Source organism: Nothobranchius furzeri, chromosome 12, assembly GCF_043380555.1.
Source record: "Nothobranchius furzeri strain GRZ-AD chromosome 12, NfurGRZ-RIMD1, whole genome shotgun sequence".
Classification (NCBI taxonomy): domain Eukaryota; kingdom Metazoa; phylum Chordata; class Actinopteri; order Cyprinodontiformes; family Nothobranchiidae; genus Nothobranchius; species Nothobranchius furzeri.
This window is the reverse complement of record NC_091752.1, coordinates 14,618,714-14,633,000: the sequence shown is the minus strand read 5'-3', so window position 1 is coordinate 14,633,000 and position 14,287 is coordinate 14,618,714. Positions and strand designations below refer to the sequence as shown.

General features: G+C 43.8%; 2 protein-coding genes across 2 annotated transcripts in view; one reads left to right on the top strand and one right to left on the bottom strand.

The window, feature by feature from the left end:
* Positions 1 to 14,287, bottom strand: part of LOC139062079 (oocyte zinc finger protein XlCOF6-like) — a 114,325-nt gene that overhangs the window by 57,057 nt on the left and 42,981 nt on the right. The gene's annotated exons all lie outside the window — the stretch shown is intronic.
* LOC139062245 (uncharacterized) lies at positions 4,345 to 7,063 on the top strand. The gene is made up of 7 exons (XM_070543111.1): positions 4,345 to 5,815; positions 5,923 to 6,153; positions 6,248 to 6,272; positions 6,316 to 6,345; positions 6,440 to 6,586; positions 6,696 to 6,929; positions 7,043 to 7,063. The coding sequence occupies exons 1-7, from the start codon at positions 5,652 to 5,654 to the stop codon at positions 7,061 to 7,063; spliced, it is 852 nt and encodes a 283-aa protein (XP_070399212.1). The 5' UTR covers positions 4,345 to 5,651.

The following is a 14,287-nucleotide window of genomic DNA, read 5'->3' as shown; positions in this document are numbered from 1 at the left end:
CTGGTCCTGGACTCCACTCGTCTGTGGCCGAGGCGAGGGTAACCTGGGATACGGATGCAAAGCCCTGTAGACGGGTCACACCAGCTCCAGGCGATGCTGCTTTCACTCGTAACTCGTCCGGGGTTGGGGTCTCTAGAAGGGGGGGAGTTTAGTTATCCTAGACCAAAACTCCCGTTATGAGAACAGAGTTTGGTTTATGAGTAGATCTAGTGACTTATCTAGGTTAAAAGTCAAGAACCAGAGACCATGTTCTCTTTTTGGGTTTAAATAAAGGAAACCCTTTTAATGAATGAAAAGTTACAAATATAGTAAATTCACTCCAAGCAGATAAGAGATGAGTAAAAGTGTGATAAGGTTGATGGAACAAGTTTATTTATCCCCCCTACTCATCTGTAACTGTATCCCTGTTGTGGATAATCAAGCTGAAGATTATAAAAAAGGAAATGATCAAAAAGAATATCATTTCCATATGTTTTATTTTTGTTTGATTTGGTTGTTTTAACCCTTTTGATGCATAATGGTCACTACAGTGGACAGGTACTCACAACAGTTTTATTTATTTTTGCTATTAAGCAAAGCTGTTGAAGACTTTATTTCATGTGAGCCCCTCCATTTGGACTTCAGTAAGTCCAGCCAACATATTTCATGTTCAGAATGCACACTGTGCACTGAGGTGGACATGTAATAAATTATTAGTAAATTATTAAATTAACAAAAATATTTGTTGAAATGTGTTTCATTCACACCTAAAGATGAATGAAAAAACTTGTTACAGAAATCATGGTAGAAGATTTCATAATTCATGCATCAAAGGGTTCAGATGGTTTTGGTTGATAATGTAAAATGTAAAAGCTTTTGATTAACATTAAAACCTTGAGTATGTGTGATATGCAAAGCAAAAATGTAAGCAAGAAAACTTTATATAGTAAAACATGTAAAATAGTAAATGATTAAAAGTAAAGTGCTAATACCAAATCCTGGAAGATTGAAGTCTTTTGATGGAACAGCTGGAAAGCTGCAAGAGAAATCTGGTTAGTTTTAAAATCCCTTCTTTCCCTTTCGTATCTAGAACTCCGGTGAGTTTTATTGTTTTGGGATCGGTGAGAGCTCCTATTACAGGAGAACCTGCGTTAGTAGGCCAGTGACCAGTCGTCGATTCCATAGGTGCCAGTGTGGACGTTGATCCCTCTGTATTGGGTAGAAGACCTTCCGTCCTGGACTCATGTGTTAGTGCATCACACACCCGTTGGTATTATTTTTCACAGCCAGCGCTGGTGTTCCAAGACCAAACAAAGCTTGTTCCATCGCTCTGATTAAGCAAACCCTCTCTTCGGACTCTCTCTAGACGAGAGCCCCCGATTTGTCCCCAGTCACGGGTTCTATACCTTAAATGTCGTCAGCTCCAGGTCATCACCAAATAGCTCCAATCACAGTGCATGTTATACATTACTCATGTTTGATCACGGCTGTTTCTGCTGCAGATCTTATAAGCACACCCTTTCAGTTCCCCTTTTACTCTGCAACCGTGCACGACTCATTTCCCCTTTTAGTATTCTGAGTTCATTCTTTCACACCTAGTTCCAGCTGTTTGACCTGAGGGGACTTGATGACGTCGTCGCTTTCTGCTCCTTGTTTCTTGGCCCGAGCAGTGTGTACTGTTCATCCAAGACGAGGCGATGTTTGACAGAAACTACTCTGGGTACCCCTCCTCTCTACCCCCGATGAGTCGTCGTGTTTATTGGATGCAGGAAGGTGTGACCTAGACTGAAACTGCCTAGAAATGAGATCCAAAGCTGCATTATAGGCACTGGAAAGGTGAAATCAAAGCCCCTCCCCTATTTAAAGTAGGTTGTTCACGTTTGACATAGACAGCTTCCTTTACTCTTCTCTCAAACCATCTATCTTCTCTTTCCAGAATGTGTAGATTATCATCTTCAAAGGTGTGTCCCTTGTCCTTCAGGTGTAGGTGGACTGCAGAGCCAGGGGTGTCAAACTCAAACTCACACGGGGCCGAAATGAAACTGGGACGGCGTCAAGGGCCAAACTTAATATTTTTGAAAAAGTGACGGCAAATTTGTACATTTTCTTTATCAACATATATGCAATTTTGAACCTTTAAATTTGGAAACAAACTTATTTCTGCATTAACACTGAATGTGGAATAACCAAATTACACACGAGCAAGTCAGTTACAAATAAAAGGCATCAGTGGTATTCATTACTTGTGGTATAATCAGCATTTTTAAAATCTATTCAGAATTTATGTTTTCTTGTTTATTAATTTTTCTTATTTTTTATTCTCCTTTTTTCCTCCTGTAACAAGTGTCATCGCTGCTGTGACATATAGCTTTCCCCACTGAGGAACAATAAAGGGATTTTCTATTCTATTCATCTATCTGCAGCCTTTCCACTTCCTGTTTACTGTAGGTTAAATCTTTTCTCACGGGCCAACAACAAAATAAAAATATAATTTTATCTTAAATGAAAATGCAACATCTCACCTGTTAACTTTCATGTTTTGGAGCAGAAAAAGAGCATCAAACCAACATATTTAAAGCTCAGTTTGCTCCACTGGTTTACTGTGATGCTCACCTGTTCCAGCCAGATACCTGCATCATGGGGTTGATCTGAGCTGAGGAGGAGATTCCTGTTGTTTTGTTCATCTTCATCATAATAATGACAACATTAGATGACAACAGGTGCTCACATAGGTTTGTGCTGATGAACATGTCTGAGCAGCTTGACCACGTTGTTGTGTGTCGGGGAGGAAACACGACGACAGCAACCACAGAGTCATGCTGGTTTGAGCGTGTCGCTGGAGTTATATCGGCTGTGTCTGGAAGTTAGTTGGAAAACTTTCTCTTTCAGTCGTGAACACATTACTGAGCGGATAGAATCTCCATTTCTGGGCTTCAACGTCAGAAAATAGCTGAGTGAACTCAGCGCTGAGTGAGAGGAGTGTTCGTCCGAGACAGCGGAGCTGCTGACACTGGCAGCAGGCGCTGGAAAAACACAAAGGAGGGGGCGCGTTGGCTCCGCGCTAACGCCGTAAAGCATCATGGGAGTTGAAATCTTTGCGGTAAAATCGGCCAGCGGGCCAGTTTTAATATATTTTTGATATTTATCTCACGGGCCACATAAAAATGCTCCGCGGGCCGCATCTGGCCCGCGGGCCTTGACTCTGACATATGTGCTCCAGAGGATCCTGGCTCAGTATAAGCAGCCATCCGCCACGACTCACTGGGGATCGAGAAGACAGAGCAGGCACACACGCACACACACACACACACACACACACACACACACACACACACACACACACACACACACACACACACACACACACACACACACACCAAGCAATGTTTCTATGGTTACATTGTGAGAGATAAACTTTATTGTATTTTTCCTAGTGAATCTATAAACGGGTAAACTAGTAGTAGCACATCCAATGTCAAGGAAAGCAAAAAGTTATTATCAGGAGAGGGAGAATGTTTAAGTGGTTAGCAGCAGTGTGCTAATTAATGGCCCCCTCCATGAGGCCACCAAAGCTCAGCAGAACGCTCAGCAGAACATCATTGTAGCTTCTTCTGGGGAGAAAAACACTTAGAGAGAAAATAAAGTTAACAGCTGAAATTGCAGAAAATAATACAGTTAATGAGCAGATTGTAGAAGAAAGTAGTCGAGTGTGGAAAGTGGTCAGTGTATCCTCCAGCAGTCCAAGCCTATAGCAGCATAACTACAGAGATAACTCTGGATAATATATCCTATTTAGATGGAGGCATGTTGGAGGCAGGGCAAGGGAGAGCCGTCTTTACCGACTGTACACTCCACCTCCCTCTACTCCCCCACTTGTCCAGATCTGGGCTAACATCAGATTTTAACCATAGGCCCTATCAAATAAAAATGTTTTAAGCCTATTCTTAAAAGTAGACAAGGTGTCTGTCTCACGGACTAAGGCTGGGAGATGGTTCCACAGGAGAGGAGCCCGATAGCTAAAAGATCTGCCTGCCATCCTATTTTTAGATATTCTGGGAACCACCAGTAAACCTGCAGTCTGAGAGCGAAGTGCTCAGTTAGGAACGTATAGAAGAATCAGATCACTGATGTATGATGGAGCTTGATTATTAAGAGCTTTATATGTGAGAAGAAGGATCTTAAAATCTATTCTGAATTTAACAGGTAGCCAATTTAGGGAAGGTAAAGCCGGGCGTACACTGTGCGACTTTTTCACTTTTTTGAGCCGATTTTCCAGTCGTGCGAGAATCCACAACATCGGGGCGAGTTTTGCGCCGAGCAGTCGTGTAGTGTACAGGGGGTTAAGAGAGGCGATTAACACCACGTGACCAGCTGCCGATCAGCAGTCGTGAGGTCGCACGGACTTCTGGCGTGTTTAATATTTCGCTCGTCCCTCGTGAGGGTATCGCACTGTTGAAGCGGCGCTGCAAGCAGCTGCGACCCAAGAAGTATCAGAACCGCTCATGGCGCATGCGCAATCCTGCATCAACGCCGCTCGCTATTTCCCTAATAACACACGCTGTTCATTTTTGTTTCTACACGTTTTTTTTCTCACAAAGATTTTCAAGAAAGAGTGTTTGTCGTGTTCATGTCAAATTAAACTGATCACAAAACACAGATTTACTTTCTTTATTTCGTTTTCCTCATCCAACCCCCATAAATCCCTGTGTGTCCTCCTGCAGCTTTCCTGATGGACAACAGGCAAAACAAGACAAAAAAGTCTAACGTGTTGAGTAAAAACTGCTATTTTTAGCATATTTTTAGGGCCGACGTGTTGCTACCAGACGTACAGTGTGAGCAGTCAAGTCTCCCGTTTTGGCCGGGAAACTACCGTATTTTACTTTGCTTTCCTGCCGTCCTCCCAAATTATTATTTTCCCGTAAATCTCCCGTATTTTTAAAATTCCTCTGCCTCTTTAAAATTATCTGTAGCCTCGCGAGAACTGGTTGTCGCGAGATTTGTGCAGACAGCGGGAACATAACAGGAACAACAAACGAGAGCGATGATGGATGGAAGTGAAGAAGGCATTCCTGCCAAAAAATCAAAGAAATCGTGTAAATATCTAGAAAAATGGGACAGCGAATTTACTTTTCTAAAGAAGAGCAGGATGGGACAAAGTCACGCTTTTTGTAAGATTTGCAGTTGCGACTTTAGTGTCTCCCACGGGGGAAGTAATGATGTCAGTCAGCATGAGAAATCAACCAAGCACAAGCGCTGGCTAGAAGCACAGAAACATGCCCAGACGATGTCGGCATTTGTAACTAGGAATACCACAGAGTCTGACCAGGTCATAAATGCGGAGGTTAAAATGGCAATGCTGTGTGCCAAAAACAATGTTTCTTTCACCTTCTGTGACGACTTCAACAAGTGTGTAGCTGAGATGTTCCCGGACTCTGCTATTGCACGAAAATATTCTGCGGGAAAAACCAAATCTACGCAACTTATCAAATGTAAGTTGATTCAAATTAAGTATAAATATTATGAAAGTGTATACATATTCATAATCATGTCCAGCAGGCATATTGGTGGCAAATTGCTAGCTAACGTTACTGGGCATTCACTCCACAGGTGCCATAGTAGCAGAGCTTGATGATGAGTTGGCCAGAACATGCCGATCGCAGCCCTTTTCATTGATGTGTGACGAGTCGAACAATAGAAAAACAGACAAAGAATTTGTCATCCTGACCAGACTCTACGATGAGACCACTCTGCAGGTCGCTACAAAATTCATGGAGATGCCCATATGTAATGTGGGAAATGCAGAAAATCTGTATGAAAAGCTGAGTGAAGCATTAAGGTAGGGGAACTGCACTGTGTTGTTGACGTGTGTAGTAATTTGCATTTAATTATAATCTTACATTTAGTGTAAGACATTTTATGGCATTTTTTTCATGTTTCCAATAGAAAAAGAGGAATTCCATGGGAGAACCTGATAGCCTTTAACTCTGATAACGCCAGTGTCATGAAAGGCAGACACAACTCTGTTATCAGCAGACTGAAGACCAGCCAGCCCCACGTCCAGGACCTTGGCTGCATCTGCCACCTAGCACAACTGGCCACTGGCTGTGCCATCAAAGCAGCACAGGTACCAGTGGAAGACTTCCTGGTTGGGATATACACCCACTTTGATAAAAGGTAAATTCTTATAAATAAATAGGCCTGCAGTTGATACTCTTCAAACATGCACATACATTTCCAGCCACTAACTAAATAATTGTCTATATTACAGTGCAAAAAGACCTGAAGCTCCTCAGGTACTGCAGCACCCGATGGCTGAGTCTGTTAACCTGTGTCCAGAGAGTGTTGAACCAGTGGGACGCACTGCAGGTAAGGATGGTAACTCCAGCAGATACATACAGCTTACTATTCTGTGTTTTCCTTTTATTTAACTATTGCCACCTTGTTTCCCTATGTACTCTAGGCCTACTTCAACAGTCATGAGGAGGTGGAGAGGAGTGCCAAAATACATGATTTAGCCAGCCATCTGCGTGACCCAGTCATGAAGATCTACTTCATGTTCCTGACTGCTGACCTTAAACCTTTATCTGATTTTAATATTGCCTTCCAGGTGGGTGTCAGTGTTATTGAATGTATGTGTAAATATTAAATGTGATTTTGCTAATTGTAGCATTCTTAATTCACTTATATTTTGTTGTGACCCATGATATTTTCTACAGTCAGAGGGAGTACAAATTCACAGACTGGAAGAGGAAATGTGCAGGCTGATTAGGAGGATCCTGGGCTACCTCATACCAGCCAGGGCCATTGTAGGTATACCTCTCAGGGAGGTGGAGTATGGACAAGGACATCAGTTGGCTGATGAGGAGCTCTTTATTGGAGCAGACACAAAGGCCTTCATGAAAAGCGTAGAGCTTCCCATGTCCACTGAGAAGAACATCTTTCAGCTTTCAGTGAGTATATTACCCAGCTGTTTAATAATTCTCATCATCAGTATGAGAGAATATGCTGTACTGTGCGTAAAATGCTGCCACTAATGCAGTTTTTTACTCTTACGCTGTTGTAGATCTGTGAGAAGGTTCTATGAAACAGCGCTTCAGAAGATGTTCTCCTCCTTTCCCCTTGACCATCCACTCCTGAGGGACTTGAAAGTGCTGGACCCTGCTGCTCGCCTCGACATTCCTCCAGGGGCAGGTAGATGTTAGGGCAGTTCTCCATTGATAGAATGATTGAATTGATTAAATATTGCATGGTTTAGATTTGCAACACTTTCTTTATTTTACAGTGGAAAGGCTAGGGGCCATGTTCCCTCAGTTGAGCTTGAGTGAAGATAGGCTGAGAGAGGAACTCATTGACTACCAGGTGACAGATAGCAAGCAACTCCCCCAAGAAGACAACATTGACAGATTCTGGGGCCTGCTAGGGAAGGATGTGAGGTTCAGTGAGCTGCCCAGATTAATGAAGGCTTTACTCTGCATTCCCCACAGCAATGCCAGTTCTGAAAGGGTGTTTAGTATGGTGAGAAAGATTGTTACAGAGAATAGGATGTCATTAGACAACAGCACTGTTTGTGCTTTACTGTCATGTAAAATCAACCACTCTGGCCCAGCCTACAAATACACTCCTTCCAAAAAAGTGTTAAAGAATGCTAAATCTGCAACACATTTGTATAATAAGTCATTAGTGAATGTCAGAGAGCCACATGAGTGAATATGATACATCTAAAGAAAATGTGTAATGAAAATAAAATCTAAATGTTTAACTTAAAGACAAGCAATGTGAAATAAACAGGAAGTAATGTGTTGACTTGTATATAAAATGAAAAATGTAAAATCAATAAATATGCTTCATTTCCCCTTTTGTGTTTTCATTTAGGCTGTATTATAACAGAATGTTCACAGCATTTCAATGTCAACAAAGGTAGGCCTCAGATTCTGATCACCGAATTGTAGTAAGTGGTTGAAAAGTGGTTATTATAGATTTTTTGTACACCTATCTTACAATGTAAGATATACTAGAGCTCGGTTGTGGTGGTGTGTTGGCTCGCTGCGGGTGTTGTAAATTTTCCCTTATTTTCAAATCCAAAACTTGACAGGTATGCATATACTGTAAATCTGAAGGACTTCTCAGGAATGTGGAAATCCCCGAGCCGCTGGGCGAAAGACCGCGGTGTCCACCATAATAAGATAAACAAAGGCAGGCATGTGTGGCTTTTGGAGACTCTTAACCACATTATTTTATTAAATTGCTGTGTGTGTCCTCATAAGGCGCATTCAGACTGTAGGAACCTTCTGTAGTTCCTAGGACCTTTCGAGCCCCCTTTTGCGTGTCGGACAGTAGGAACTAGGAACCTTTTACCGTAGTTCCTAGAACAACTGTAGCTCCTACTCTGAGGCTGGGACTTTCTGTGGTTCCTATGGAACTAACGTGACGTCGGCGCTTAGTGAGCTACGCCCCTTGCTTGATTTCTGCATCTTTAGCTCAGCCTTATTACAAGTTGGTGTGGATAATAGTGCATGTTTTTATTCTTTTTCTTGTTTGCATGATGATTGCCGTGTGTATTAAGTAAATGCATGTTACACAGCCCTGGTTGTTTTGCCTCCCTCCTCCAGCAGAAGGTGTCAATAGTCCCCTCTGGGGGTTTTCATTTCACTTCATTTCATTTCATTTATTCTTAAAGCCCCTTCTGCGACCAATGCAGATGCCCAAGGTGCTGAACGCAACACAATAAAAACATAAAACCTCCAGAATAAAATATAACAATCATAAAACCAACATAAAATCAATTAAAAGAGGAGAGTAAAAGCAAAAAATAAAATCCTAAAAAAGATTAAGAGGCCAGGGCATCGAAACCGGGTAAAATATGCTAATCCTAGAATGCCTTGACAAAAAAATGGGTCTTAAGGCGAGTCTTAAAAACCCCCAATGAGGGTGACTGTTGCACCACCAAAGGCAACTGGTTCCAAAGTGCAGGTGCCAACACAGAGCACGCACGGTCCCCCCCTGACCTGCACTTAGTGCGTGGAACCATCAACAGCTCCCTGCCGGCTGAGCGAAGGGCCCGCGAGGGGGCATGCCTATGCAAAAGGTTGCCAAGATATACTGGAGCAGTTCTTGTAAGGCCTTGTATGCCAGTACCAAGACCTTGAATTTTGCCCTGTATTGCACAGGTAGCCAATGAAGGGATGCCAACACAGGGGTGATATGTTCCCTGCACCTAGTGCCTGTCACGAACCTAGCGGCTGAGTTTTGTACTAACTGCAAGCGTGCTACCGCACCCTGACTAAGGCCGGCATACAGTGCATTGCAGTAGTCGAGCCATGAAAGAACAAAAGTATGTGTGACAGTCTCTAAATGTACTCTGGATAGCAGGGGCTTAATTCTGGCTGGTCAGCGTAAGTTAAAAAAACACAATCGCACAACCTGGTTGATTTGTGCATCAAATTTAAGGGCTAAGTCCAGTTGCACTCCCAAATTTCGGACGGTGGTCTTCACGTTGGATGCTAAAGGGCCCAGATTCACAGCATCGCATGGGCATGTAGACATGCCAGGGCTAAGTACAATTACTTCAGTCTTAGCGTCATTCAGATGTAAAAAGTTTGTAGCCATCCAGGAGCGCACATCCTCTAAGGCATCTACAAGCTTTGATACTGACCCATCGACCCCCCGCTGAAGGGGGAGGTAGATCTGACAGTCGTCAGCATAAAAATGAAAACGCATGCCGAACCGCCGAAGAAAATTCCCCAACGGTAGTATGTAGATGGCAAAAAGAAGCAGACCCAGTACAGACCCCTGTGGCACACCCCACTTGAGTCCCGCCCAGGTCGAGGAGGTTTCACCTACACTGACACAAAAACTCCTGCACCAGTAATTCCCGCCCAATGTTATAGCTGATCCAAAAGTATGTCATGATCGACCATGTCAAAGGCCGCAGACCAAAAGAATGACAGCATCCCCCCGTCACAAGCTAAAAAACATAATTAAGAACCATTAAAAGTGCAGTCTCGGTACTGTGACCTGCTCCGAACCCTGACTGAAAGATCTCACAGAGTTCGTGAGTGTCTAAAAATGCAACCAACTGTAAATATACAACCCTCTCAAGCTAACACAGTTTCATCCATCCCCTTCTTTTTCAGCAGTGGTCGTACAACAGTCCTCTTAAAAGTAAGGGGAACCACACAAGAGGCCAGACTGGTAGTTAAGATAACCAGTATATAAGGGGCCAGAACAGAAAAGCCTCCTTAAGCATCCTTGGGGGAAGAGCATCATAAGGGGAACCAGAAGGTTTTTGCTTAGAAATGAGTTCCTCTAGCTCTGTCATAAATATAGTCTGGAAGGCTGGCTGGTTTGCCCTAAGTGGCATAGGTGCCACGAAAACAGGAGTGCGGCCTACAATAGCTGCCCAAATCATCACTATCTTGTCCACAAAGTATTGAAGAAAATCTTCACATGTCCCGGCCATCGCAGCCGTGGACCTGGAGGTAGAAGTTGCAGTTTCCAGTACTGAATCAATTACCTTAAAGAGAGTTTGTGGGTCATGACAATTGATTCCACAGTGTTGGCATAGTATCTGATCCTAGCCTGTCGTATCACTTCCTAGTAATCAAAGAGTGACTTTTTATAAATTTCATAGGACACATGAAGTTTGTCTTGCTTCCACTTTCGCTCAGCTCTCCTGCAGGCCTGCCTGGAGCCCTGGCTCTGCCCTATGCCCTTCTTTCCTAATCTTAAAGGGAGCAACATCATCCAAAACAGATGTGCATAGCGTATCAAAACGAATAATAAACTCTTCAACAGGGAGGTGGGCTAAGAGAAGATCCTGTCCTGCTAGACTAAAGCACTCACTGAATTTCGCCACCTTAGCAGGATTTATGGCACAACTGCGCCTCTCAGGAAGAGAAGCTGGGACCTGCTGAGACAGAACACTAAAATTACATAAAATCGGAGAGTGGCTTGAGAAAAAGTCCTCAACGTGTCCACATTAATGGACTGAAGACCAGAGGAAAGAACTAGGTCAAGAGTGTCCCTTCACATGTGTAGGACCCTTAACCCACTGAGAAAGATTCAGTGAACTTAACAGGTGCAAAAAGTCCACGACCATCGTCTTATCAGGGCAACAAATATGGATGTTAAAATCTCCTACAATCAAAATCTGATCATATTTCAACACATTCATAGCCAAGAAATCAGCAAAGTCTTTTAACAATTCCACATTCAGTCCAGGCGGGCGATTAATTAACGCCACAAAAAGTAGAGGAAAAGGTCCAAGTTCAAAAGAGCAAACCTCAAAACTAGAAAAAGGACTTAAAGGGATAATCTGTTTGCAGTTAAAACTTGATTTATAAACAATGAGGAGCCCCCCGCCCCTGCCCGCAGTTCTTGGCGCATTAAAACAACTACAGTCTGCAGGTAATAATTCCAACAGGGCACTCGTGTCTCCTATCGGCATCCAGGTTTCACAAACACCCCAAAAATCGAGCCCTTGTTCTTCAAAGAAGTCTTTCAGAATAAAAGTTTTGTTCATTACCGACCTTGCATTAACCAGGCCGAGGCGAGCCGACGATAACGTCTTTGGTCCAGTAGCAGCAGAATCCAGATACACAGATGCAGTCGACACGTAGTCCACATGACGCAGATTAGCAAGGTTGGCACCGTTCCAGCGGTAGCAAACCCCCCGGAATACACGTTGCGATGGAGCATCCAAGTCGAAGCCCACCAATGGCACCAAGCAGGATGGTGGAAGATCTTCCACCAACAAACGAGATTGCGCCACGAGAAGACGTCCAGGCCCAAACAGCCCGGCGAGCTCTTTCCAGGACTGGGGCGGTTTGGCACGTAGGTGAACATGTTTCCCACCTCAGCAGCCACAATGCCGGCGGCGCCTCTTCCACTGATGGCGACTGGATGCACACCGCAGAGGGACGGGTGGCACCGAGAGGCTCCGAAATGAGCGTGGGGGACTAAAATCCCCCTGGCTCGTCACAATCACCAGGCTGATGAAACCAACATCAGGCCGGAGTTCCAGAAGTGTTGCTCGATCATAAAGCCGGGCGTACACTGTGCGACTTTGTCACTTTTTTGAGCCGATTTTCCAGTCGTGCGAGAATCCACGACATCGGGGCGAGTTTTGCGCCGAGCGGTCGTGTAGTGTACAGGGGGTTACGAGAGGCGATTAACACCACGTGACCAGCTGCCAATCAGCAGTCGTGAGGTCGCACGGACTTCTGGAGTGTTTGATATTTCGCTCGTCCCTCGTGAGGGTATCGCACTGTTGAAGCGGCGCTGCGAGCAGCTGCGACCCAAGAAGTGTCAGAACCGCTCATGGCGCATGCGCAATCCTGCATCAACGCCGCTCGCTATTTCCCTAATAACACACGCTGTTCATTTTTGTTTCTACACGTTTTTTTTCTCACAAAGATTTTCAAGAAAGAGTGTTTGTCGTGTTCATGTCAAATTAAACTGATCACAAAACACAGATTTACTTTCTTTATCTCGTTTTCCTCATCCAACCCCCATAAATCCCTGTGTGTCCTCCTGCAGCTTTCCTGATGGACAACAGGCAAAACAAGACAAAAAAGTCTAACGTGTTGAGTAAAAACTGCTATTTTTAGCATATTTTTAGGGCCGACGTGTTGCTACCAGACGTACAGTGTGAGCAGTCAGGTTGCATGCGAGAACTGGGTTGTGCAGTGTGAGCACATGACTCGTGAGATCTGCTCTGCGAGGAAATCGTACAGTTGGAGCTGAAGCTGAACGCTGCGAGTGAAAAAGTCGCACAGTGTACGCCCGGCTTAAGTCAGCAGTAGGGATGCACTGTCCACACAAAGCGCAAGAACCAAAAAAAGAATAAACATGTACAGAGGAGAGTGTCCGTGAGACAGACAGCGTGCCACACACACGGGCGCCATCTTGTCCAATAAACTGTCTTGTTCTTTTTTTTTTTACATAGAAGAACTTGTTTTATGCATTGTGTATAAATAAACTCAAGTTTGGAGGAAGACATTGTCTCAGCCCATTGTTTGATCTAGCGTGATCACTCTCCGTACCTAAAATAATAACAGTCGTGGGGCTCTAGGTTCACACTTGTACCAAATTAATATGTAGTCAATTCACCTTCTTTCAGTGAATTTCTACTTTGCTCTTGATGGTTGCACGTGTGAACCATGTGCACGAACACATTCAGGGCAAACACACACATGCAGTTAATTGTATTAAATTGTGTGCATTAATCTTATAGTACAAGCAGTAGAGTTGTTATCATCTGTAACATGTTTTAATGGTTGGCTGGTTTGATTAATATGTGTAATAGGCTGGCCGATCAACTGGTTGAGACGCCAATCAGTCCTGCTACATCTACATACAAACAGAATATATAGAATATTTACTAAGAAATCACAATATAACTGTGTGTGTGTGTGTGTGTGTGTGTGCGTCTGCTCTGTCTTCTCGATCCCCAGTGAGTCGTGGAGGATGGCTGCTTATACTGAGCCAGGATTCTCTGGAGGTTTCTTCCTGTTAAAAGGGAGTTTTCCTCTCCACTGTCGCTTTATGCTTGCTTAGTATGAGGATTGCTGTAAAGTCACTGACACTAGTCAGTGACTTGATGCAATTTGCTGGGTTCCTTATAGGAAACATTATTTCTGATTGGCTTAATGAACTGACCTGAATTTGAATGTTTATTATGTGAAGTGCCTTGAGACAACTCTTGTCGTGATTTGGCGCTATATAAATAAAACTGAATTGAAACTGTTGCAAGTTCCCACATGCCAAAGACAGTGGCAAGAAACGGAGTCAACAGGTGGGCCACAGAGATAAGATTGGACCCACACTGAAACACACTGAACTTGCTTATGCGAGTAAAATCAGCCAGAAGACAGGGGCCCAACTGCACAACAAGCATCCAAGCTGGGATAAAAGAAGATCAACTGAAGATAAAGCATCTCAGAAGTGGACAAACCCTTCATGAAGAATCCAAGGGATCAGAATTTGCTTCTGGGAGTAAAATTGGGCAAAAGGCCAAGAAGTGTCTGACTCAACCATCAGCAGGAGAAGTGGGACTGAAGGAGACAGAGTGAAAAGAGCTCATCAGGAGAAGGCCTTCATGGAGAATGCTGGACTTCGGAAGAAACTGAAGATCTGCTGCAAAGATGACACATAATGGCCTGTGTTCGGCTGAAAAGCCGTCCTGAAGAATGTGTTGCACTAAAAAAGTGTGTATCTGGCAGATGACCCCATGACCTTACTGTCATGGGATAATGATATATGTGTAACTAGTGAACTTTTTACCTTGTCTAGGCAGTCCCAAGAAGAG